Here is a 27,191-nt window from a genome sequence, read left to right on the forward strand (position 1 = left end):
GGCAAAGGCCTTTCCCATGTTCCGCCAATCAACCCGTTCCTGTGCTTGCTGCTGCCACGTTATTCTTGCAAACTTCTTGATCTCATCTGCCCACCTAACTTTCTGTCTCCCCCTCGCGCGTTTGCTTTCTCTTGGAATCCAGTCAGTTACTCTTAATGACCAGCGGTTATCTTGCCTACGCGCTACGTGTCCTGCCGAAGTCCATTTCTTCTTGATTTCGTCAAAGATGTCCTTAACACCCGTTTGCCCCCTGACCCACTCTGCTCTATTCTTGTCCCTTGAAGGTTACACCTACCATTGTCATTTCCACTGCTCGCTGCGTCGTCCTCAATTTAAGTTGAACCCTAATTTTAAGCTTCCAGGTTTCTCCTCCGTAGGCAAGTACCGGTAAGATGCAGCTGTTGCATACTTTCCTCTTTAGGGATAGTGATAAAGTACTTTCATGATTTGAGAATGCCTGCTGAATGTGCTCCATCCCATCCTTATTCTTCTAGTTGCTTCAGTCTCATGGTTCGGCTTCGCCGTTACTACCTGTCCTAAGTATAGGTATTCTTTTACCACTTCTAGTGCCTCGATACCCACCGCAAAGCAGCGCTGTTCTCTTCCGGGATTGCTGCACACTACTTTAGTTTTATTCATATCAATTTTCAGACCTACCGTTCTGTTTTTCTTGTCCAATTCACTAATCATGGGTTGCAATTCGTTCCCTGAATTACTATCAATGCAATTTCCATCAGCGAATCGCATGTTACTAAGGTACTCTCCGTTAACTCGTGTCCCTAACTCTTTCCAATCTAGGGCCCTGAAAACCTCCTGTAAGCACGCGATGAATAACAATGCGGAGATCTTGTCTCTCTGCCTTACACCGTTCTTTATCGGGACTCTGTTGCTTTCTTTATGGAGAACGCACCCATCGGTGTAAAGCGGAATCGTCTGCTCAGAAGTCCTACAACTGTAGCCCTTACGACGCTGTCTTGGTGCTTCTAAAGTTTAGTTTTCTTTTACTAAAATGAGGTCGTTGAAAATGCATTTGTGCAGTGAAGTTGTATTAAACAGGAATTAATGTCTTTTGTGCGATCACTGGTCGCCAGCGCGCAAGGAGACTAGCTTCTCTAAAACTGTGAGAAAAATAAGGAAGCCACCTTAGAACACTGCAGATAAAAAGCATTCCTTTGAAAGAGTTTCAACGGCAAAGCCGCTTGCTGCTTTGCACGGAGATTTCCTTGAAAGCTTCGAGCTGCTCATGTAAGCGAGAACATAATGGTTCCGAAAGGCCGAATGAAACCGTGGTCTTGCAATCACCCAGGAAACCGATGCCGAGGCATCGCTTTCCCGCCAAAAAAAAAAAATGAAAAAAAAAAGCCTAGCCTCCGATCGTAGCTACCTGTGAACGCTGTAGGAACGCTTATCGATCGTAACGTTGCTCAAGAAGTGCAGTGAACGTCAGGTCTCATAGGCTCGGCTACGTAGAAACCCCGTATTACAAAATGATGAATGCCGTATATTATGTTTTATTAACGTGCAATGTGATCGCTTACTATAATCACTACGTTTCTGGTGTTACGACCCATGGTTGTTATAATATAATAAATAACAACAAAACCAAAGATCTGCCAACGTCGCTTTGTTCACGTCTCTTTTATGCTGGAATTCAATAAATTATCCACCTGTATGCGAGTCGTACAAAGTGGGTATACGTGCCACTGTTATAGCGATATCCAGCCTCCTACGACGTACCCTCTATACGTAGTTCAGCGGCGTGCGACTGAGAAAAGCGTCAGAATCTTTTTCTTCCTCCTTTTGTGCCCTGACGAATTTTAACCCACCAAACCACCACTACACCCTAACCAACTGCAGCTTTCCGAGTGGTTTGCTCAGCGCCAGTCCCACTGCGGCCGAAATAGCCCGCAGTGCATCAACAAATGGTGTCTGCAGTTCGTCGCGCTTTCGAGTGCGACTATCGGCCCCTCCGATCGAAGAGAGCTGAACCAACACCGTTTGCTTAACGGCGCATCTACATCTACCGTACTCTAACGTAGTGGTCGATGACACGAAAAAGTGTAGGTGTGCTACCGCATGCTCGCATGCTTTCCTTTAGCTGTCGGGTAACGTTTCCACGTTGGCGCGAATGCGTTTGCCTTTTTTGTGAGCGTATGCGCCTGCAGTGTCATCTCGGCGTACGGGCATAGACACGGACACTAGACAAGCCACTTCGTGTCGTGTTGCCATACGGCAAGAAATGGCTTGTACTCGCGTCACTGAAGCCGCCATGTGGTAGTACATGAATGTTATCAGCATGTTTCGCGTGGGTCTTGTAGTTATTTTGGCACAGAGGCCAATGATGTAGTACCTGCGTCTTTATATGACCTCCAACACCGGTTATCCACCCGCGGCGGAGAATATGCTGCGATACGTCATCGTAACCACCGCGTTTTATCACCAGGAGATAACGAAGCTCTGTCCGTGTCGTCTCGTGTAAGCTGTCAGTAAACTACTTAAGTGTAGTGAAAGTGTACAGGTACAGTATGCGCGACGAAAATACGCAGACATACGTAGCTGTAAATGTGCAAGAGCAGGGCGTTATGAAAACCTTTTTTCCCTTGAGTGCAAGCGTCAACTCTTTGGTTTAGGGTTGGGGGGACCTGCGCGGTTGGCGCGGCAATAGCACCACACTTTGACTGCACCGAGGCAGCCTGCTTCATTCCGAAATCGGCTTTGCTTACTTTCTTTGATCGCGGCAGCAAAGCATGAGCGGTGACATTTTCCGCTCAGTGCTATCCCTCTTCCAGGACCAGGCGTCCGTAATTCCTTTCCAACATTTTATAGATCATGCTGCGTCATGAACCTGCACGGCCGGCCTTACTAAAAACACCACCGCTGCAACGATTGTAATTTGACTTCTTTATATCGGACGGCGTGGCCCACATCTCATGTTGACCGTCGGTTCAGGGTGCGGAACCCCACTAAAATGTTTCATGAAGGTTACGCATACGGCGTGGCTGTAGCTTGTTGTCAGTGCAGTTACATCAGCAGCCAAAGTGAATTGGCGGGAAGGTGATTTCACTCCCTAATTATGAGTGGAATCCACTCACTAACTCACTAATTGTGATTCCACTCACCCTCGCTTACTTTCCACCCCTTGCTATAGCACAATATACAAGACTATGTCATGCTTTACCTTCTCCTCTCCCCTTTCCCTTCCTCGTCACCATCGCATCGCTCTTCCTCACCCTCATTTTCCTTTCCCACCCACTTGCTGTACTATACCATGCTCCTTTTTTGGCATTGTGTGCCTTGACATAGCTAGTCTGGGCTCCCGCCCTCTTAACGTGTCTTTACCTCTCTCAACCAGTGAATGCGGGTCGGCAACGGAGTTTTGTCAAGTTTAAACAGCTACGATGTGGAAACTTAAATAAAAAAAAACACCATTAGAATCTCTGGTAATCATATTTAGCCTGCGTTGAAACTGATCGCAGAGTAACCGTTTTCTGGTTATGTCACACCCCAAAGATTGTGAGTTTGTTGCAGTGTTGAGACTAAAGCGCCCGAGGGAGAGGTAACGTAATGCTTTGGTCCGGGTAAGTTGATTACGTTGGAATAGTGATATTAACCGAAAAGAAAAGGATGCACGATCAAGGTGATCAGAACTAAAATTACTAGAAACACAAAGCCACCTCCCCCGTTTGCAGAGGAACGCGATAAGCTAATATGTGCTCAAACACGGGAACATGCTCCCACGAGACGCGCCTCATTTCATTATATAATAAGTGTCAGACATGGAGGGAGTTGCAAAAGCACGATGCGGAGTACTGTAAAATGCAGCGCAGGATGTGCGTTTTAATCAATAGTAATATTAATGTCAGTGTGTCACATCCCCGAAGGGCTATGCAGGAGTGGGGAGCACAAGATTCTGATATACGAACAAAGAAACAATCTTGATATCGTCTTGCGGAAGGTTTGAGTTTTATGATCAGTTTGCGAAACCATAGTGCGCGCGAAGAAGCAGCGTAAGCAAGAATACTATTCCCACTGCGCCAAGAGATGCGCGTCTGAGGCCTCGAAAGCTTCAGTTAGTTAGGGAGGTTAGGGCAGCTTTAAATCAGGAAACTTGGCGCATTGTGAGAGACTTCTAAATCGCACGCGACGCAAAGAAGCTTTATTAAGACCCAAGGCGCCCGTATCATACCTGCAAAGAAAAGAATTAAATAATATCCTCCTTCCAAACTGACACCGACTTTTCGTAGCGACAACAGCCTAATGAAGCGGTAGCTGTAGAAGAGCAGTAAGTGAATGAAGCAAGATAAATTCACACGGTCTTTGTTCAGCTCTTTCTTACCATTTTAGGGGCGAAGCTCCCTAAGGCGGCACCCGTTCGTCCCTCGCAGTCGTAGTCGTAGTAGTCGTAGTGCGTAACCAGTCTTACGCTTTGACCTCCAAGGTGGTGCCGGTGGGAGATTTTTCCTGTGCGTTGTTGAACAATAAAAAATTCGCAGCGTGCGCGTTAACTAAAAGCCGAATTCTTCTGTCTCTCATTCCCCATTAGCAGCCATTGGCATGTTCCAGTAGGAAACGTTAGTAGAAGTAGAAGTGTAAGTGTTAGCTAAAAGCCGACTTCTTCTGTCTCTCATTCCCATTAGCAGCCATTGTTTACCTCCAAGGTAGTGCCTGGTGAGATTTCTCCTGTGCGTGAATAAACAATAAAAATTTTGTTCAAAACGCCGTTGATTGATGAAATAAACCAACGAAAGACGCCAGATGTTTTGTAAAAGCAAAACGAAAGAACGCCAGATGTTTCTAAATCAAAACGAAAAGACGCCAGCTGCTTAACGAAAGACGCCAGATGTTTTCTAAAGCAATGGTTTTCTAAACAATGAAAATTCACAGCGTACGTGTAAAATTAAAGTGAGCTGCAAGTCGTCATAACTCATCGAACCTTTAGTATAAACGCGCCCGATCTCACGTCGGTGATGATGTACTGGGCAGAATTCACGGAAGATTCACGGTTTACCGATGAACCTCCGCAGCTTCGCCCACTCATCATCGTTCACTCCGTGGATATGCTGTGATTTTTTTCTTTCCCTCTTCCTCCCCCTCGCTTTCCTTTCCCACGCCTTGCTATACTATACTATACTATACAAGGCTATGCTATGTTTTACCCTCTCACTTCCTCATTTCTCTAACCCTCACATCACCCCACCTCAACCTCACTTCCCTTTCCCATTCCCTTGATATAGCATACTATAAAGCCTATGCTATGCTTTACCCTTTCTCCTCCTCCTGGTCCTCCTCCTCACCTTCACTTCCCTTTGCCACCCCTTGCTATACTATACTATACATGGCTATGCAATGCTTTACCACCTCCTCTTCTCCTTTCTTCCTCCTCACCCTCACATCACTCCTGATTATCCTTACCTCTTCCACCCCCTTGCTGTACTATACTATGAACGGCTACGTTATTTCTTTGCCATATCCTCTACTTCTTACCCTCACATCACTCCTCACGTTCACTTTTCTCTCGCTTCCCCTTGCTATACTATACTATACGAGGCTATGCAATGCTTTACTCTCTCCCCTACCTCTTTCTCTTGCCATCCCCTTGCTATTCCATACTATACACGGCTTTGGTATGCGTTGTTCGGTATGCTATACTTGGCTTTTCCTCTCTTAACGTGGCGGGGAGGCTAGGCGCGGCTCGGCATGCTTTTCTGAGCTACGCCGGCCGAACCTCAAGCTTAAATGGCTCTGCTGTTAATAAATCAAGAGGATTTAGAGCATTCTGTGCTCTACTCAGGGAGAACAGTAGGCTGCCCGATGACGAACACTAATCCAATAACACTTCAGCTGAAGAGAAGTGGAGAGCGTAGATCTGCCTATATAACCTGAAACATCTACTATGATTTCAAGCTGATCTGCTTGTGCAAGAAAGTCTGATTTTCCGTGGACAGATATAGGCTCGTGTCGCTGGCTTTCAATAGAAAACTTGAACGTCCAGACAATTTGTTGTAAAGATTATGACATCTTCATTCAGCCAAATATAGTTGTTTAGTCAGTAACTTATAGCTTTTATTTTCAAGGTCATCAATAATTACATTAGCAGAGAGAAAGTACTTGTGCTTCAAACGAGTGCGAGCTGGTACGACACGCTTCAAGGAACGACAGACGCACCGTGTCCTTGTGGCCGGAGCTAATATTTATTCTCAGGTTGTGAACGACTGTTGGGTGGAGGCGTTGTTTGGGCGCGACGCCAACCACTGGATACACGGATGCTGTAGTCGCTGTGACGTGATAAGTCGGATCACGTGATCCCACCTCGTTCTGACCAAGGGAAGCGCACGGCCGGAACGCGCTTTTAACAGCGGCGCTGTTTAAAGAGGCTCTGCGTGCAACACTTTTTCGGCACACAGAAAACGCTGGCGATCGGTAGTCGAGGCTCCTGAGAACACGCGAGCCAAACGTTATAGCGCAGCACGCGATCTGGAATTTACTATTAATTCTCAAAGTCAGTTAGAAATAGTTCCATCTTCGTTCTACAAATGATGCCATATACCCAAATGACCGCGCCGTATACCCAAATTTAACGGCGTTGGCTCACTTGACCATGGTGAGCTGCATAGTTACCGTGGCCGCCCAAGGAGGTCGCCACGTGCCCGCGCGCGCGCTCACGATCACACTGAAAGTAAGCCACGCGTTCGAAGAACAAAAAGAAAATGTTCTCAAGGTCATGACGCGCGCTTCACTTAACTTCCTTCCCCCGTGCCATCCCTCTCCGCTTAGCTTCCAGCGCGCTCGTCGGGACGAGAGCAGAGAGAACGCAATCACAGCATGCGACAAATCTCTGTAACTCCGCTCTTACTTGACGGATTCTAAATTTTTTTGCGGCGATTGATTTGTGAGGCAATTAGCTGCTTTAATTGAGCCATTCGATGGTTACTTGGAAAAGTGTCGCAGGGCCCCTTGAAGCTTGACAAAACTCTATTTTCGGCCCGCATTAACTGGATAAGCAAGGAGAAGCCACGTTAAGAGAGGGGGACCCCGGCCTAGCTATGCCAAGGCACACGAGAGCCAAGAAAGCGGCATAGTATAGTATTGCAAGGGAGCAGGAAAGGGGAGTGAAAGTGAGGAGCGACTGGACGTTGAGGAGGAAAGAAATGAGGAGGCGAGAGGGTAAATCACAGCATAACCATGTACAGTCGCGCTCAATATGACTTGCAACACGGGAGTGCGTGGGCTCATGAGTTCAAAGATTGCGAATGGGTTCAACTTCTTTTCATTTCAGCAACTGAATGATATTTTTTTTTACTTGGAATAATGCCGGAGTGCAAGAACAGCATTTAGTTATGGGAATAAGGGCTAGTGGAAGCCATGCGCAGTCTTTCAACTCGTGAGGCCACGCACTCCCGTGTTCCAAGTCATATTGAGCGTGACTGTACAGTATAGTATAGAGAGAAGGTGGGAGAGGGAAGTGATTGCGAGGAGGAGGGAAGCGAAGAGGAAATAGGGTAAAGCATAGCTTAGCCTTGTATAGTATAGTACTGCAAGGGGTGGGAAAGGGAAGTGAACGTGAGAAGGACAGAAAGAAAGAGGCGAGAAGGTAAAGCATAGCACAGCCTTGTATAGTACGTATAGAAAGGGGGAGGGAAGTACGGGTGAGGGTCGGGACAAGAGATGTGAGGCTGAGAAGGAGGGGAGAGCGTCAAGCATGGCATAGCCATTTGAATCGTCCTTGTGTTACACCTAGTTCAAGTGCAGTGACATCCAGAAAAAAACGCAAAAGCTTGGAAAGCGTGACCAGTGTGTTCGGCGGCATGGCACTCTAATGCCGTGTGTCGCAATGCATGACGCACTCGAATCGGCCGAGCGCGATGTCACTTCTTGCTTCAGGCATAACAAACTTCGCGACGCATAGCTGACAACCCTTAGAATGGGTAATAAACCGACGTTCCGCGCACGTGTATGCAGCAAGCACTTCTGAGAAGACGACATTGTGCGCGGACTGGGAACGCAAATGTTCGGTGAGAAGCTGACGGCGTGAGACGATCGCGGGCCCTCGGTATGATCCACCACGTCCTCGCACGATATGCTCGCGCCGTTGAATAGCTCATTCTGGGAGCGATGCATAATGTTTATTCTTCATTTAGAGTGGTAGTTAAGAGTGCCGATCAGACTACTGTAAGCTATATTTCGCAGCATGATAAAGCTTTCAAATGAGCACAGATTCGCGTAGTGATGTGAATTGGCTCAAGGTTAAAGTCGCGCCGCAAACAAACGTGTGCTCGAAGTCACGCTTGCCGCCCCGATGGTCTAGTGGTCATGGTGCTTGACTGCTGATCCGAAGGTCGCCGGATCGAATCACCGCCGCTGCGACCGCATTTTCGATGGAGTCGAAAGTGCCTCAGGCCCGTATACTTAGATATAGGTGCACGTTATAGAACCCAGGTGGTCGAAATTTCCGGAGCCCTTCGTTGCGGCGTCCCTCATATTGATATCGTGGTTTTGGGACGTTAAGCCTCAACAACTGTTATTATCGAAGTCACGCTGGTGAAATCATTAAAGTGTTGTGTAGCCACGACGTCGCAAACAGAATCCTTCTGGAAAAAGTAATAAATTACAGAGCGTAGACTTGGGCGTGTTGGCAATTAATTTCTCTATTTTAGCCCACTGTAGGAACAAGACGGAGGACAGAATAACACATGGACACAGCGCTATGTCCATGTGTTATTTTGTCCTCCGTCTTGTTTCTACAATGCGCTAAAATAGTGAAATAAATTCCAGGACGTGGGCACGCGCATATGGCTTACGTCTGTTTGCTTCAAATCACGTTAGAAAATCGTGGCGGAAGCGTTAAGCATGCGCAATTGCTTGTTGCGAAGCGGATAGACTACTTCTGCCGTGGGAAGCTCCAACAGGAACATCAAATCACGCGTTTCATTTTTTTCTCTCGTTATCTATCGCGGCCCGTTTGTAAATGCAAACAAATCTGTGGTGTACGATGTGACACGCTGCCTTGCAGTAGGAGTGTGATTCTTTACTGCAAACACACTAACAAGCCCATTTATTGAAAAAATGGTTTCTTAATATTAATAGTAGTTGTCGGTGGTTTATGTCACAAAGCTTCAATATCATTATGTGAGACGCCGTGGTGAAGGGCTCCGAAAATTTCAATATCCTGAGGTTCTTTAATGTGCACCTAAATCTAAGCACGCGGGCCTATAGAATTTCGCCTCCACTGAAATACGGCCGCCACGGACTGGATCTTAACTTTCCCAAAACAAGTGAACTCAGCCTCCATGGCTTCCGTATTGGCGGCCGTAGCAGAGGACATCAAAAGTGACGACGCTGTTTAAGGTTCCCTAAGGAACCTAACTTTGCGGAACAGTTGTTTGGCATGCGCTGCTCTCTGTGCAAATGGGGCATCAATATTATAAAAATTGCTACAAATGAAAAAAGCAAAAATAAACGAGACAACGCTAAAGCTGCGGCGTGCAACAGGAGGGGGCGCGATTGCGTTTGGCAGTGCCGCGTTATGGCCTCGACCCCAATAGAGTCATGCCCGAGTTTTACAACCCGTATTTACGCGAACATCGATGTTTCTTCATTCGGAGATGGGAGCGCATGCTTGCTAAGATCAATTGACACAGCCTGCGGGTGCGCGTCACACCACTGCAGTGCACATCATTCAAGCGACTAAAAAGTCGCGCAGCTTTTCTCAAATAAATTGTGGTTCAATATATCATGTGACCGTTGTCTCTAGGCTACACGGCTCGCTATTATATGTTGATTTCTATTGTTTTTGCCGTTTATACTTACGTTATGAAATTTGCACTGCATCCTTACAAGATACCTTGGGGTGGTCAAGAAAGCATATGACAGTTTACGCTGTCGTACAGAATAAGTAAGAACTCCCAACAAAACAACGAAATGGACAAGGTGGTGCTGATTCATCATTACCGGAGAGCGCGCACTCAAGATGGAGACACATGGAAGAACACAAAACATTCGCCCAATATATATATATATATATATATATATATATATATATATATATATATATATATATATATATATATATATATACACCAGAGTATTGCATGTGCGCAACTACTAAACACACAAAGTAATAAAAAAAAAATTGGCCGCGTATCTGCGTGCTTCGCTGCAAATGTCGTGTAAAGACGATAGAAGAGGCGCTGTGTGAGATATGGACGCCATCTGGCAATACGTCGGGAAACATGAGTGCTGTGTTGCGTGCTGGTAGTCCCGGCGCAGCAGCAGGCGAAGACCGGCGGTGACCAACGCGACCGGCGGGGACGCCAGCCAGCCCGAAAACGCGGTTTGGCGCGAAGCGCTGAAGCAGAGAAACGTCGCACTCAACGAGTACTCTCCACACACTCTTTTATTTACACGTCGCCTGAGTAAAACAGGAACGCCAGAGCGGCGCCCACAACCGGCAGCCTGAAGGCTGCTTTTTCAGTTTTTAAATATTTTTTTCACCTTCTTGGCCTTCTCAAAACTAAAGTTTTTCAACACCAACCCATGGCATTCGTACAGTGCAATACAGAACCGAAACCGAAACACAACAATGAGCTCGTGCGAAGGGCACGGAGGAAGGCAAATTTCAGCGCAGTCGCATTTTCAGCTTTGTTGAAACAGCGCTCACTAGACGACGACGAAGTAAAAGAAGGCACAGGACAGGCAGCGCCTGTCCTGTGCCTTTTTTTACTTCGTCGTCGTCTAGTGAGCGCTGTTTCAACAAAGATGAACGCATACCAACTCGCTCAAGCTTCCATTCTTATGCATTTTCAGCGCAGCTTAAGAAACTAGGGTCCTTAAAATTACGTATGTATGCATTTTCTATTAAAGGAACACGCCACCTAATACTTACCTAGTGATGTTGCACCTCAGATATGCATGATATTTACTTTTTGATCGACAACGTTCACAAGTATGAACAGGCGTACCAGTTCAAGACGGCTGGCCCTTGGGCAAGTGGTTCAACTTTGGCCGAGTGGCTGAATCGAGGGACGTGCCGACAAACAGAAAGACAGAAAGACAGACCAAAATTTCTGCGTTTAAGTTCCCCAAGAAAGACTATCGTCTTTAAAAGATCGCCAAAGCGGCGTTGCGTAATAAAACGAAGTGTGCCACCGTTTACAGTCACGGACAACTCAAATACGAACAGGATGGGGCTCATTGAAATGCGCTCTGTCTTCATTGTTCCCAGGAGTACAGTTCATATCAGTGTGATTTTGGCTTGTATACCTAATTGAAGGCCGGAGTCATCTTCGGCAATACACCTTTTTGACGTTCTGAGGCAGCGCTCTCGAGCTATAACTGGCGAAACCAATTCCGCTGACTAGTTTCATGTTCGCGTTTCATTTGTACATTACTGTAACTTTCTTCACTGTTCTTTTTTCTTCGTCTAGAGATCGGATTATGGCCTTTCTGCTCGCTTACTTTTCCCCCTCTTCTCACCGGCCTCATAGATTCATTTATTGTCGACGGACGTATGATTTCGTTGCTGATTGTTATCACTTTTATTTCACGCGCAAATATTGATGTTCTTACAAAGAGCGTTGTACACTAAGCAGTTTGTACTGCCCGTATTACCTCCATCACGTTGTAGCGCGCCTTTTTAATGCAGTTTCGACGCCATCCGTGCTATCTTCGGCTCGATGAGAGCGCAATCATCTGTAATGGCGAGAGAGAAAGAGAGAGAAGTAAAGGAAAGACAGGAAGGTTAACCAGAAGAAATCTACCCGTACTGACACGCAAGCAATGCTACTTTTAGGAGGAGCTGGTATACACATTGCATGCAAGGCTTACCTGGTCAGAGTCGAGATGAAAACGAAACATTTAGAGGATTGAATAAAGAAATAGGGTGAGAGGTGCATGGAATCAGAATCGTTACAAGCGCCGATGACTGTACAGTACAGCGTTACGTATTCTAACAAAAACGCAGAACATAGAGTAAATACAGTAAACAGAATTCTGAACTACTTTACGCGTATGGAAGGCTTCTCAACTTTGTCCAGGAGCTTTTGTAGAACCTCAAGTCACGGCATGCGTGGAATGGCGCAAATGTAAAAGCGAAATTTTGCCGAAGTAGCCCCTGTTGATTTCCTGTCTTCCCCCGTAATGCAGCTCGTAAATCCTTGTCAAATCCTTGTCCTTGTCATAAAAAGCTTGTCAAAATTACTTCAGAGACCTTCAATACGATGTGTATCTTAGCCTCACAGTTGCTTTAGGAGGTTAACGTCAATCAATCAATCAATCAATCAATCAATCAATCAATCAATCAATCAATCAATCAATCAATCAATCAATCAATCAATCAATCGGACGCACACGTCGGTGCCGGGCGCCCTGTATAACAAGTCTTCTTGCGCACTTCCAGTTCGACCAAGTGATGGCCGAGAAGCTGGTAATCGGCTGCATCACGGGAAACCTCACCATCGCCGAATTTCGAAACCGCTGCCGGGAGCCCCCATTGGTCTGCCACCATTTCTTTTTCTTTACTTTTTCTTTCCCGCTTAACTCTTTAAAACGTCTCGTTTTGCTTCGTTTTGTTTCCAGAAACTATTAAAAAAGAAAAGCAAGGTGGAAAGCAAGCCTTTCGCTAATTCCGCATCAATGTCTCTTTGTAGTCATGTTGTGATGAGTAGTACATATATTTGTTTTTTGTTCTAATTGAATCGTTTAAGTTACCGAGGTCATAGCACTAAAATGACAGGGAGAAGAAAGAAGGCCGAATGTTCATTCATCTTGTTCAATCATCATTCTTGCATCAAAAGTGAATATTAACGAACGCTTGGTTTGTTGGCAAAAACATTTATTGAGTGTCCCGCAGTTTGATGACCCGGGCTCAGGATGAAAGCAGTCCGCGGCTTTTCTTTTTTTAATCATACACGTGACCCTTAGGACAAGTCTAGAATTTTCGACTACCATCACTGGCTCGGTGGCATAGCAAGTGCAGGTGTTGTCAGGTATGAAGGACGCGCCCAACAGGAAAATGTTGGTAGCAGCACGGACGAATGACCCGAACACTGGTATTCAGCGACTTTGCATACTTTGAATTCTGCTTTCTCGCTGTCGCGTTCGGTCGTGAGAAAGAGAGCATGACATTAGGAAGCATTGGAAAGCCGCCCTGTATGTACGGAATTACAAACAGGAAGACGCAGTCTTCATTTTATCTGGTAATCAATATATGTATATCGTCTTTCCCACGATATCTTATCGTAATATAATACAACAATCTTTTAGTCAAGATGCATTTGGGGTGCCTTTTTTTCTCTTAGTGCCCATGAAGAGACATGCTACACAGAAAAAGTGAGATAAGGTCTTTATTGAAAGGCAGAAATTTTTTTCAGGCCTGCGCCTTATCACTGTCATGGTACTCTGACTGGGAGTAAGAAGGCGATTAAAAGATCCCAGAGGACAGTGGAAAAAGCATGAGTACAAACTGGATATGCGCTTCAGCATGCTAATAACATCTAGATGTCTATCTAATATGTTTCTCTGAATGCAAACGCTGTCCTGTTGCGGGACACTTACTAACGTAACGACAGTAGCGGCAGTGAGATTTACTAACGCTTACTATTCCTTGACGTCATACTGCTGTGGGGGTGATTAAGCCGTCGTAGGTGACATAAATTTTTCTTTCCCTGACGATTACAGTAGCCCACGTTTCGTAAGCCGAAGGTCTCCGGAACCAAAAGCGAAAGTTCTCCCGAACGACGCGTCGATCTATTTTCGGCTCTAAAATGAAAGGAGACGACGGCCTGGTCAATATTTTCCCCGAAAAACCAATTCACCTTGCCGATCGGCGAGCTTGAACGTCTGCTTCGTGAGAGATTTGATTTGTTTTTTTAGTTCAACGGCTAAGTTTCGATCGGAATTAGTAGCATAACTTAACTTTGTTCGGTGGTTTCTTACTTTCGCGTACAGTTCCAATCTAATGACCAAGTCTTTTTTTTTGTCTTAGGTTTTCTTTCCGCGCTCTCTCGGTTCACAAACACAGCACGAAAGAAAATAAGAATGTAGAGCCAGCCAGTCCACCTTAATTTCTTGCTATAAAATAGTATGGCTCAAATGCAATGTGTGAAAAGTGTGCGTAATAATATTAATAAGAAAAGAAACGGTTTTTGACAAACAACCTACTTACCTTAATCCCACGTGTCCGACCTTTGCGATTAAATGTCAGACGGTGCGGACAGCACAAAATACTGTCCGTGGCACCGAAGTCACACAGAAACAAGAAGGAAAAAAGACGAATGACTTTCTATACAGTAAGGTGTATAAAATGAGTCGCCCTTGCTGATTTAAGCGGGATAATTGAGACCGTGTATAACTTGTGCTGTCACCGCGCCTCTTGCTGTAGTTCCAACTATGTCAGCTTGTCCAGTAGCTAGCTAGGTCTAAGAAATTGCAAAAAACACGAATTTGTAAAAAAAATACAGCTCTAGCTGTTATCGACAAAAGAAAGCTGGAATGGGTACGAGGATTTAGTATAAATCCCTCGTGATTAGATACCTTACAGGGAAGAAAAAAAGCAGTAACTTCAGATCCCACGTCTCACCGGATTAAAGGCATTGATTATTTTGCGCTGGCGCGTGGTTCTTGGCTCAAGATTTACACCATACATTAGTGCTTGACGGCGATCCCGTATCTTCTGGACTGTAGTTCGCATAGCCCATAGCCATGGATATCGGCTGAAAAAAAAAGCAAGACAAGAAACTAAGCGAAATGTTCTTCTGACAAAATTTCATCCGAACAAGATAAAAAGATCTTCGTGCAAAAATAATAAAAAATAAATTGTTCCCAGAACCTATTTTCTCATGCACGTCCGCAAGCACTTCCTCACAGACCTTGTTGCTTGCTTCTGCTTACTATTAGGATAAAAATATAAATGTACCGATAAATAGAAATGTATACTAAATAGATCACGAATTAATTAATTACTTAGCTAATAATTAATTGTTAATAACGGTGCATGTGGTTTTCATTTTTATATACCTAGCATAATTTACGCAGAAATATTGTTCAACTTCGAGTGTTTATGTGCTGGTGGATCATAGAATGGTATTAAGGAGAAAAGGTAAAACACGCAGAATAACTGTTAACGAAGCTGTGTTTTCTTATTTCGTATAATTCTCATTTCTGTGTTAGACAAATCGGTTCTATACACACTACAGGCTGACACGTTCGTGTTTGAATTCAATCTACTTCAATGGGACTGCCGCTTTCAGGCAAATAAGAATGGAACTTGTATATTAGCAAACATGTAGGCTTAATGCCGTTAGAAAAATCGGTGTACTTACCTTAATTCAGCGCGCTATCGACCAGCGATCGCACTGCCAGAATTTTCTCTAGCTATTTTTCTTTGAAACTCCGTACGTCTTAACATTGGCCTCGCGTATGCCTGCAGCCACTGGTGGTGTGAATGCTGTTCATAAAGTAGCTTTGGCTGGTGTGTATATACATCATCATCTAGGGGATGCCGTATTACCTACGAAGCGCATGCAAGCAACTCTGGTGACGACATCCTGGGGCAGAGTTTAATCATATGAACCAAACAAAGAAAGTAGTTCTGCATTTTCCTAACTATATAAGCGCGTATATATTCAACGGTGACATAATCGACATAACAGCGAAGTTGTTTATCTCTAGCCCATGCTTAGCCAGGCAGCGTACTTTGGACGGCTAACCTCCGTATAGTAGACAGGAATGGCGATGGCTTGGCGGCGCAGCACGTAAACACCGGAGGAAAGGAGAGAAGGGGCAAGAGCTTTTCTTGGCGTCGCATGGTGGCGCTGCTGCAGTATGACGTAGAACTGTGGGAGCAATCGGAAAAGGCGAGACAGCGCAGCGCGCTCACGCCAGATGAAAAAAATCACACCATCTCCCGCTAAAGGGGACCATGAGGCGATGCGAAGCAGTGTTTCGGCATGTAGAGCCCGCGTTTCAGAGGGGTAGTGGTGAGGGGGGAAAGGGAAGAGGGGAAGTGGAGAGGGGCAGGGGAAGAGGGCGGAAGGGGAGGGGAGGGAGAGGAGAAGTGGAGGGGGAAGTGGAGAGGGTTTGCGCATGCGCAGTAAGGGTGGTCACGCCGCACACCACCACCACCACCGGACTGAACTCCGCTATAAGATGCTTCACATCTAAAAAGCCGAGAGGCGTCGACAGCAGCAGTGCGAATACAGCCAGCGAAAGCGGGACCATGCAAAAAGCGCAGAATGCGGCCAGAGCTCCGAGAGGTCGCCGTCTGCAGCCGCGCACGCCGGAGAACGAGCGGAGAGGCGCTTATTAAAGAAACGCGAATACAGCTTCGCTTGTAATTCGTGACTACATCAATGACCCCACGAATTTTTTCTTCAGCCTTTTGTCGTTTTTTTCTTTCTATGAACGCGCTCACAGGACATAATCTGTTTAAATGCAGTGTAGCTAGACGAAGCCCTGCAAGGTGCCGCTACGAGCTTTTGCATGCTGCTGTCGACGCCTTCATTAACCCCGGTAATCCGTAAATGGTAACAGCATTGCGGACATTTTGTAATAACATGATCTTCTACCGTCTAAACCGACGGCTGACTGCCACATTCTTAAGGTTACAGTTTTACACCACCATAACGTCCAGGCAGTGCGATACAAATGTTCGTATAAGTGTATCTCTAAGGATGGCGGTGCGTGGTACACTGCCGGCCCCCACGTGTTTAGCGTGTTCAGAACATATATAGTTTGGTTGAAGTCAGGCATGTTGTTTTGCTACGTTTGCAGGCTGGCCGCGTCGCGCGTTGCGTCGCCGGAACGCTTCCGCAGGTACGTTGCAGATTAAGTGTAACTTTCACTGAACCGGGAAGACAATGCCACAATACTGATGACTTATGTATGCATACGTCAATAATGTATATCATTGCTTTAAGCATTTAATGTTCAGAACATGAAGACATTGCACTGCCGCACTTAAAAAAAAAAGCACAAAACACACGATACAACACAAAGCAACACGAAATAGGCCGAATAATTACCTTACTGTAACATCGCCAGATACTCTTTTCGCTTTCATTATACATGCGCATAATTTTTAGTCGACCGCGAGTTGTGAAATTTCGCCAGCTTAGGAGAGAAAACAAGAAGCGTGGAAAACGGTGTCACTCGCTCTGAAAGGCCTGACGGGAAATTATAGACGATTGGTGACTTGAAAACTAAAAACCTAAGGAAGAAACTTGTCCTTTTCGGATAGCTGGACAAGGGAGCTTAATGTGGCATGGCAAGGGTCAGACAAGATAACACATCGAAAGGTGCTCTGAACCTTCCTGACGTCCCTGCAGAGCACGCCCGCCATGCGGGTGCATTCAAAAAGCGTAGATGATTCCTCTAAGAACGGGCGGTACCGTACCACTGCTACGAAGTATGTATAATGAGAATGCAATCAAGATCACGTCCGTCCGACGTGATTTCGAACCCAAGAGCAAAATGAGCACAGATAAGCATGTACGCATGTAGTCTTCATAAAGGTAAATGCACTTTCAGTGTCTGGCCTATTTCACCTAACAAAATTGAGAGTGGGCATGAAGGCAGTTCTTACGAGTAAGGATCCTTGTGTTACAAGTGCGGAGGCATTCATCGCTTACTTTATATCTGATCTGCATCTCTCTCTCTCTCTCTCATTTCTCTGTCTCTCCCTCATTTCATAAGCGTAGAAAATGTAGTCGCTATGACGCATATGTTCGACTCTTTTACACACGGCCCAGAACATATCTTTTTTCTTACGCGGGCACTTTATATACGTGATTTGTCGATCGCATAGAACCACGATAGAAGAGGAAGTACTGCGTGACAACTTCGCCTGCATTAAAATAAGAGGCGGTTTCTGTGTGCATCAGTTCAGCCATACTCTATTTTGACGGTTCGAGGGACAGAATGAACTGTCGCTTGAACAAGGCAACAGTTATACTCGCGGAGGACATTTTTTTGACAATGAAGAAAGAACTACGGGGGTGGAGCTTTAGCACATGCACTCCTACGCCAAGTAGTCCGGTATGGCGCGCGTTTCCTGCCGTTGTGGAAAGTAACGGCTGCGTGGCATCTGCGTTGCATACCGTTTGCTTTGTCTGCTTAGACGGCCATTTGTGAATAAAGTTACCTCGGGAATTCCTTAACTGAGTGTACGGAAGAGCCTGAAGGTGACGTGCGCTCACCTGAAGACGGAGACGCCATTTTAATTTTGAGCTACATGAAAGGCGCGATTTTCACAGGCGTGAAAAAACGCCAAATGACAATGTATAAAGTAAAACAAATGTAAACATGTAACCAGTGTGGCATGAGTCCTGTATCAAACAGCTTCCTGTTAAATATGAAGTTTTTTTTTTTTTTCATGAAAAGCTTCCATTGACTGACCTGTGCAGCTGGTGATGGAGTTCCAAAAAACCCTCCTCACCCATAGCTGGCGCACACCAAAGAAATCATAAATCAAACAAAATAAATTTATTTTCGGGGCTAGGGTTTCAACGCCGGACTACCCGGTCCGAAAGCGAGTGCCTTGAACTATGGTGGCTACCATACCTTGAACACTAGGCCTCGTGCCCATGTTTGGCTGATGTAAACTGAACTGAGGCATATGAATGCGTTCTACCGACGATGCAAAAAATAATTGGGAAGCAGTACAGTTGCTATGGGCAATTCATTGAAATATTTCGGGCAGGTGGACTAAAAGCGTTCTGTTTGACAATGCGAAAGGTGGATATCAGGAATTGCACACTTCAGGAAAATTCCGAGTTGGAGAAAGCTGGATTCCTTACCCGCGTTTACGTGATCGCGTGATGGTCCTTCTTTTTGGCTGTTCTAGAGGCTGAGGAACGCTGAACAGAGCATGAAATACACCATGCCAATTCAAGCAGAAAGAAAGAAAGAAAGAAAGAAAGAAAGAAAGAAAGAAAGAAAGAAAGAAAGAAAGAAAGAAAGAAAGAAAGAAAGAAAGGAAGAAAGAAAGAAAGAAAGAAAGAAAGAAAGAAAGAAAGAAAGAAAGAAAGAAAGAAAGAAAGAAAGAAAAGCAGTACGTAAGGCCCGTCCACGCTTGCCCCCGTGTTCTCAATTGAAGGAGGGCTCCTGATTTTTATTTTTTTTATTTCTGATGCACAAGACACGGATGCATTCATGGGACTACTTTCATTAACGCTAGAAATCGCGCAATTTGACTTGGTAGTTTTCGCTTCATTGCCAAGAAAAGTTGCCCGCGGGCCATAGAGTTTCCTATAGATGCACTAGAGGGAACTCTGGCGCTATACTCGCGGACAACTTTTGTTGGCAATGAAGGGAAAGCTACGGGAGCGGAGCATCTGCACATGTACTGCTACGCGAAGTAGTCCGGTTTGGCGCGCGTCTCGTAACGCCGTGGAAAGTGATGGCTAGCGTTGCATTTCGACGCAAACGCTGCTCAGCGTCTAAGGTACGGGTAAAAGGCGCGACTTTTTCACGCACGCAAAAACGCAAAGTGACATCGTGTAAAGTAAAAGAAATAGAAATATCTCGCTTTTGTGTGCTGCGTTCCGGGTACAAAAAGCTACATGTAGAAAATGAAGGAGTATATCATATATCTCACGCAGAAAATACGGACGCAATTGTGGGACTACATTTCTTAGCGGTAGGATACGTGCATTGTGGCTCTGTAGCCTTCGCTTCATTGCCAAGAAAAATAGCTGCAACGCATGGCGCTTCAGCCAGCATATGAATGATGGGTAGTACACGGATTTGTCGAAACTTCCTTCTTTCGGCTCCATTTGGTTCCGCGTCGCCTGCATCCGCTTTGTCGCAAGACGAAGTTCAGCAAAAGTCAGCAGTTCCACTTCACCAGTTTAACCTTTTTAGGCTCACCAAATCAAATCTGGTCACGAAGTTCACAACGGTCCATTCTTTTACCCGAAACGAACGCCAAAACATAGCAGTAAACAAAACCACAAGTGCGTTTGAAGCCATAAGCACGAAGATTAGGCAAATCCGCGTACTACCCATCATTCCTACGTTGGCTAAACGATCGCAGCGCCAGAGTTCCCTCTGCCACAAGTGGCCACAAGCAACATAGCGAACAAAATATTAACTCCACCCACAAAACCTCGATATGCATTTCCATCACCTTTAATAGAGTCGTGCCAGCTAGCTTCCCCATAGCGCAGAGCGTAGAGCGTAAGCACCTTTTCTCTGCTAATGTAAACCCTTGGCATATTTGAAAATAAAAGTTCATAGCTTCGGCCGAATATATTGTCTTTAGCTCAGTGCTAATATCAGCACCTGTGACGAAATTTGTAGAGACGATGAAGTTTCCGTTCTAAAACCAGCGACATTCATGTATACCTGCATGATAAGATCAACAACAGGCAAATTCTCCATCCGAGTTAAAGCTAAAGTTGGCTCTTGACGCGTGCTAGCATTCTCTGCTAAAAATCTACTCTTTCTTTGTTAATGTCAATTATTTCAATGACTCTGTACCAAGGAGGTTTTGCCACGGCCGCTTTTTGTGTAGCGGCCGTGGTTTTGCTTTAAACCGTCAATCTCAGTGGCCAACGCAACTCTTGCGAAGTTCGTACAAATCAGTAAATATTAAATACGCGCTACCGTTCTGATTCTGCTTTTGACTAACACGGACCGGAACGTACATGACAAATACTGATTATATGTCTGAAAGTTGCTTAACCAATTCGATGGCGCTTTAGTTACCGCTGCAAGAGTTACGGTGGTAGGTCGACACGTTTCGCACGTACGAATGCGTCGTCGTAATTACAGCGTAAATATTTCTTTGTTTATTACATATTTCTTCAAATAACAAATTGAATAGCTTGACAGGCAGCATGCACACCAGAGCGCGATTCATCGCAGCTCAGAAGGAAGACTTGTGAGGTTTTAATGTTCGTACGCTCAGTGGCCATAAAGACATTAGAAGGCCGGCCGCCATCCTTGCTCCATCACTCAGGGGACTGAGCGTGGCGTTTTTGGGGCGTTTAGTTGACTGTTTTTGCAGCTGAAAACGTTTAGAAACCAATATAAAACTATAGGTACAAGCGGGCAAGTTGCACCGGCAGCGCTGTTCTGGCAGTAAGAAAACGGCGACGCCGGTCGCCATATATAGATCAAGCATTCGCACGCACTAGCGATTGCAGTGAAGCTACACGCAGCGTTGACAGAAGGCGTTACATCGAACATTTAATCAAACGTGGTAGCGCGTTCAGTAAAGAGGTCTTGGGTAGTAGTAATAAGCATACCAATATGAAACGCAGCCGCTTTGTAGGTGCAGGTTTCAATTTAGTGCTCGCGTTGTATTTTTATTTTTCGTGGCGATCCCTAGACGGGACTAAGAAAAACAAGGGACGTAAACAAGTGTGTATACAGCAAGATCGAAAGGTCAATATTGACCTTCTGGGTTCTGGTTTCACCCGTGCCCTGTTTACTCTTTCTCTTTCGTTTGTAATAATGTTTATCTTTAACTATAGTGGATATGGAAGATCATAAAGAGACGGCTCGAAATTGAAACCAACACTATCTATCTATCTATCTATCTATCTATCTATCTATCTATCTATCTATCTATCTATCTATCTATCTATCTATCTATCTATCTATCTATCTATCTATCTATCTATCTATCTATCTATCTATCTATCTATCTATCTATCTATCTATCTATCTATCTATCTATCTATCTATCTGGTTCAGATCAAGTCACAGTTCAGCATAACTGCAGCAGAAAACTGTGTACAAATCACTCACCGCCGTTCTCTTTTGTTCTTACCTCTCAGATCAAGTTCGTCGAAAAGCCGTCTATGAATCATCTTGCCAGATTTCAAGTACGTACCCAAAGCTAAACAAAGACGATGTGAACTGATTTTGTTTCATTGGTTTACTTCGCCTCTGCAGCTACCACTTTATTAGTGAGACCGTTGTCGCTGCGTGAAGATCGGTGTCGTTTTGAAAGTAGAATATTATTTTATTATTTTCTTTGCTGGTATAATGCGTGCGCCTAGCTGCTTAATAAAGCTGCTTTGGGTCGCACACAATTTAGCAGTCTCACAATGGGCCTAGTTTCCTTTATTAAAGCTGCCCTAACTTCCCTAACTAACTGAAGCTTTCGAGGCCTGAGGTGCGCATCTCTTGGCGCAATGGGAACAGGTTTCTCGCTTCCGTTGCTTCTTCGTGCGCGCTGTTGTTTCCCGAGCTGATAATATGACTGAAACTTTCTGCAAGACGATATCGAGAGTTTCTCTTTGCTCCCATCTCGAACCTTGTGTTCTCCACTTCTGTGATGCAGCACACTGACATTAATAATACTAATAATTAAAACGCACATCCTGCGCTTCATCTCGCAATATTCCGCATCGTTGCTTTTGGAAGTCCTCCACGGCTGCCGCTTATTATATAATGAAATGAGACGCATCTCGTGGAGGCATATTCTCCTGTTAGCGTACATATCATCGTTTTGCATTACTGAATAAACGATGGAGGTGGCTTTCGTGTTTCTAGTGATTTTATTTCTGATTACCTTTATCGTGCATCCCTTTCTTTTTGGTTAATATCATTATTAGAACGTAATCAACTTACCCGGACAAAAGTGTTCGGATACCCCTCCTTGATGGGCCTTAATAATAATACTACAACAAATCGAAAATCTTTAGGGCGCGAAATAACCACAAAACGGTTGCTCTGCTATCAGTTTCAACGCAGGCTGGACAGGATTACCGTACATTGTAATGGTGTTTTCTTTCCTTTTTTTTTACCAGGCGTGATGATGATAATGGATCGTACTGTTTTCGTAGCTTACTACACGGGTATTAAGGCTAAAGCCTTAGATGCTTCATCAAACACAAAAATTGGCGGTCGGCGTCCCACGTCGGCGGCGTCAACACGATTGATGCTAAAAAAAATTATCATCTCGTGCTGACACTGGAGAGGAAGAAGAAGTGCCGACTAGTGCGGCCGCGCTCACATCGGATCCGGCTTTCAACAAATGTTCTCGGGTAGTTACCCCTGCGGAACCGGGTGACTTATGCTTAATCGACGAGGCGAGTCAAGAGGACTCTGCTGCTACCGGATTTTCGTCGGTGGAAGGACTTTTCGACGAAGTGTCTGAACTTTCGTTCACGCCGCGGTCCAGCTAACCCTACCGTGGTAAGCCTACCACGGCGAGGCGACGTGGGTAGGCTTAGGCCTACTCCCGCACATGTGGGGCTTCGAACCCAGGATGGAAGTTGTGGAAGGAGAAGAGATTTCTCAAGAAGAGGCATGCGACCCGGGATGGAAGGTGGCATATGGCCGCCGGCCCGGCAAGAGCAGGGAGGCATATTCTTCGACTCAAGACGGTGGAAATACACGCGGTAGACGGTGGAACGGCGGCCGCACTGCTGCACCGCGCGACGCGATACGACGCGTCACTATTGCTTCGAGGCTCCCTCCACTGCCGAGGGATACTTTTCGTATCGTTTCCGACCAAGGGATGGCCTGAATGTCAACAAGATCAGTAGAATACGCTTTGAGCAAGCCTTGGCCATGGCAGCGGCCTTGGCTCCTGCCGAAATCGAAGAGGACACAATGTGTCCCAATGGTGTTCAAAACATTTTTGTGGTGTGCACCCCGCACGAGAAAAACGCAGACGCTTACGCCAGAGTGCAGCAAATTAGGCTCGGCGAAGGCACGTTCGGCGTGGCGGCGTACCTGGCCCCACCTGAGAATACGTGCAAAGGAATTATAAGAGGAGTCGACGTGGAAGTCACCGAGGCTCAACTCAGAGCGAGAATTGTAAATCATCGCAACCCGAGCGCTTTGGAGGCAAGGCGGATCAAGAACACGACGGCGGTGGTGGTGCTTTTCGAGGGCATGAGGGTGCCCAACTACGTGGCATGCGGCGCAAGCATATTTCGCTGCACGCTCTACCGACGCCACACGGAAGTCTGCTACGAGTGTGGAGAACTGGGACATCGGGCTGACGTGTGTCCCAACCCGGGAAGCAAGTGGTGCCGCACCTGCGGGAAACGATTGCCGACGGAAGATCACCGGTGCGACCCGAAGTGCACTTTGTGCGGTGGCCCGCACCCTACGGCGGCCAAGGAGTGCAGGGACAAATTTCAAGTTCCATATATCGTAAGAAGACGAAGGAGGCAACGGAGGCGACGCGCCGAGCAGCTGCAGGAGTTTCATCGGTCACGTGACTCGACCAACGTCAGCACGGCGGGTGGCAGGAGCCGCTCGCGTACGCCAGCTCTGCGGGAGCGCAGCACCGAGAGGAGCCGCTCACGCACGCCAGCAGCGCGGAAGCACGACGCTACAAGGGGCCGCTCTCGATCCAGAGGGTGCTCGGCATCCAGCGTGAGAATCCAGGAGGAGCCTACCTGGGCGGATCGTGTCAAAGGGACGACGAAGAGGGAGCAGCAGAGACCAAAGGAGGTAACGCGGTCGGCTTCGCCAGAGCATGGTAGTAGGTCGCACGTAGATGCATTGCTTAAGGAAGTGAAGGCGCTTAGAGAGGAGGTACGCCGCCTCAAAGCCATCAAGGCAAACCCCAAGCCTTGTGAAATAGAGGCGAACAACCAGTCGCCAGAGGCAGTCGAACAGGTACCCCGCGTAGGTCTCACTAAAGCAAAGCGTAAGGCGCCTCTACCTGAAGAGGAGAGCGACTCGGAAGCATCTGAGGGAGAGGCTCAGCAAAAGAAGATGTTGGAGGAACTACTCAGGATAAGTAGAGAAAATCAGGAAAGTGTAAAGCTTTTGTTGCAAAGAGTAACGGTACTGGAGGAAAAGGCGGCGATTAGGGCCAAAGCCAAGGTCCGAACGCAGAGCAAGACAACGAATCACTCCGAGGATGCTCCGGGTGCGGAGCAAGGCATGGTTATGTAGCATCATGGAGGGCGATCACAAAGAGCTGGTAATCTGGCAGTGGAACTGCGCTAGTTTTCAAAGGCGCAAGGCTCCACTGCGGCAATTTTTGGAGATTCAGGTGGAAAAGCCGCAGTTATTGTTATTACAGGAGACACTATGTGATGTCCCTACCCTCCCTGGCTTTAAAACTGTGTCGGTCAGGAACGAGGGAGGAAGAGGACTAGCCACGATGATAAGCAAAAAGTTAGCCTACATTGAACACCAAATCCAATCCGGACGGGGTAAAATGGAGGCCCTTTTCGTGGAGGTTATACCGCACGGACGGCTCAAGCAGAGCGTCTTTGTACTTAATGTGTATAGCCCGCCGTTAGACCATAGACAGACGTTTAACTGTCTCCTTATGAAGGCGACGTCGATAGCCAAGCGCTCTCCACTGATAGTTGCAGGGGACTTTAACGCCCCTCATAATGCATGGGGCTATGCGAGACAGACGGTAAAAGGAGAGAATCTGGTGAGGATCCTGGATGATCTCGCGTTTACTGTAATCACGGACCCAGGGTTCCCCACTAGGCTGGGCACGTCGGTTGCTCGAGACACAACGCCTGACTTGGCATGTGTAAGGAACGTAGGTAACGTCACGTGGGCCAATAAACAGGAGAACCTGGGCAGTGACCACTTCATAGCAGCGGTAACTTTACAGGTCGACGCCAAACCGACAAGGGTATTTAGAGTCACGGACTGGGACCAGTTTAGGACAATTAGGAAGGAGCGCACGGACACATATTCCTCGTTCAGCGAGGTTATCGCCTCGCTCAAGGAGGATGTAGAGAGGGCTACTAAGGTAGTACAAACGGAAACGGAAGTCCCAAGGATGGACCCCCACCTAGCGCACCTGTTGGAGGCCAAATCCTCGATTCTGACGAGGTGGAAAACACAACGGCTAAACCGCAGGCTAAGAAAAAAGGTTGCTGAGCTTAATAGAGAGATAGAGAGATATTGCGTGGAGCTCAATAGGCTACAGTGGGACGAGGTATGCGCGGCAGTAGACGGGTCCATGCGCACAGGAGGGAAGTGGAACCTCTTAAAACACCTCCTGGGTGACGCGCAGACTAAGGGGAATCAAAGGCAAACACTCAGTAAAGTCATCCACAGGCACAAGCAGGAGGGAGGTACTGAACAATCGTTTTTGAATGCGGTCGCGGATAAATACCTCCCCATAGGGCCGACGCAGGACGAGGATTATCCGCAGATCGAGTGCGCGACGGTGGAGGATCTGGACGCGCCCTTCACCGAAGCGGAGATAAGGGTGGTGCTGCACAATTTAAATAGCAGATCGGCTCCGGGGCCGGATAAGGTTTCTAACAGACTATTACGGAACTTGGACGATAAGGCAGTGGAACTACTAACTGAGGAGATCAACAGAGTATGGGAGGAAGGAGATGTGCCTGACGAATGGAAAGCGGCCTCGGTGATACTGATTCCAAAACCTGGAAAACCCCTTGATTTGGACAACATGAGACCGATATCGCTAACTTCGTGCATAGGCAAGGTAGCAGAACACGCGATTTTGAACAGGGTTTCCGGGTATATAGAGCGTATGGGCCTCTTTCCACATAATATGATGGGTTTCCGGCACGGGCTATCTACGCAAGATGTTATGCTAATGCTGAAGAAGCAAATCTTTGATAGCGGCACTCGGGACGTAAGGGGGATTCTAGCCCTGGATCTCACTAAGGCGTTTGACACAGTGTTCCATCGATACATACTGCAGGCCACGGCGGGCATGGGCCTGGGAGTCAAATTCCAGGCCTTTGTCAGGTCGTTCCTCATGAACAGAACTGCTACTATTCAAGCGGAGCAGATTCGGTCGAACGAATACAAATTGGGACCTCGGGGTACCCCCCAGGGTTCAGTTATCTCACCGTTGCTCTTCAACATAGTCATGAAGGGTCTTTCAGACAGGCTGGGTGGCCTCCGGGGCATAGGTCACGCACTTTACGCGGATGACATCACGATTTGGTGCCCAGGGGGTTCCCTAGCGGACATCGAGCAAGCTTTACAAGCGGCCTTGGACGAGACGGAGACCTACCTCGCGGACACGGGTCTCAAGCTGTCTCCGAGTAAGTCGGAGCTGTTACTTTACAGACCGGCAAGGCAAGGAGTTAGAGGTCTAACACCTTTAAACCAGCTCCCCGTGGCATTATATGCGAGTGGACAGAAAATTCCTAGAGTCGACTCAGTCAAAATCCTAGGGCTGCTCATAGACGCGAGGGGCTGTAATGCCAAAACAATTACCCACGTTACAGCCAAGACAGAGAACATGCTAAGGTTAATCGCTAGGG

The 27,191-nt window shown here is 46.5% G+C and overlaps 2 protein-coding genes across 3 annotated transcripts in view; both read left to right on the forward strand.

The window, feature by feature from the left end:
- Positions 1 to 27,191, forward strand: part of LOC119386663 (coiled-coil domain-containing protein AGAP005037) — a 481,393-nt gene that overhangs the window by 133,773 nt on the left and 320,429 nt on the right. The window lies entirely within an intron of this gene.
- The window catches only part of LOC119386661 (uncharacterized), a 45,743-nt gene that overhangs the window by 12,173 nt on the left and 6,379 nt on the right, over positions 1 to 27,191 (forward strand). The window contains exons 3-5 of one of the 2 annotated variants that reach the window (XM_037653945.2): positions 12,395 to 12,490; positions 16,768 to 16,809; positions 21,780 to 21,827. In XM_037653945.2, the coding sequence (XP_037509873.1) occupies positions 12,395 to 12,490; positions 16,768 to 16,809; positions 21,780 to 21,827 (186 nt within the window). The remainder of the gene's footprint in view (positions 1 to 12,394; positions 12,491 to 16,767; positions 16,810 to 21,779; positions 21,828 to 27,191) is intronic. The other variant, XM_037653946.2, reaches the window with a different exon arrangement.

Source organism: Rhipicephalus sanguineus, chromosome 3 (assembly GCF_013339695.2).
Source record: "Rhipicephalus sanguineus isolate Rsan-2018 chromosome 3, BIME_Rsan_1.4, whole genome shotgun sequence".
NCBI classification, from domain to species: domain Eukaryota; kingdom Metazoa; phylum Arthropoda; class Arachnida; order Ixodida; family Ixodidae; genus Rhipicephalus; species Rhipicephalus sanguineus.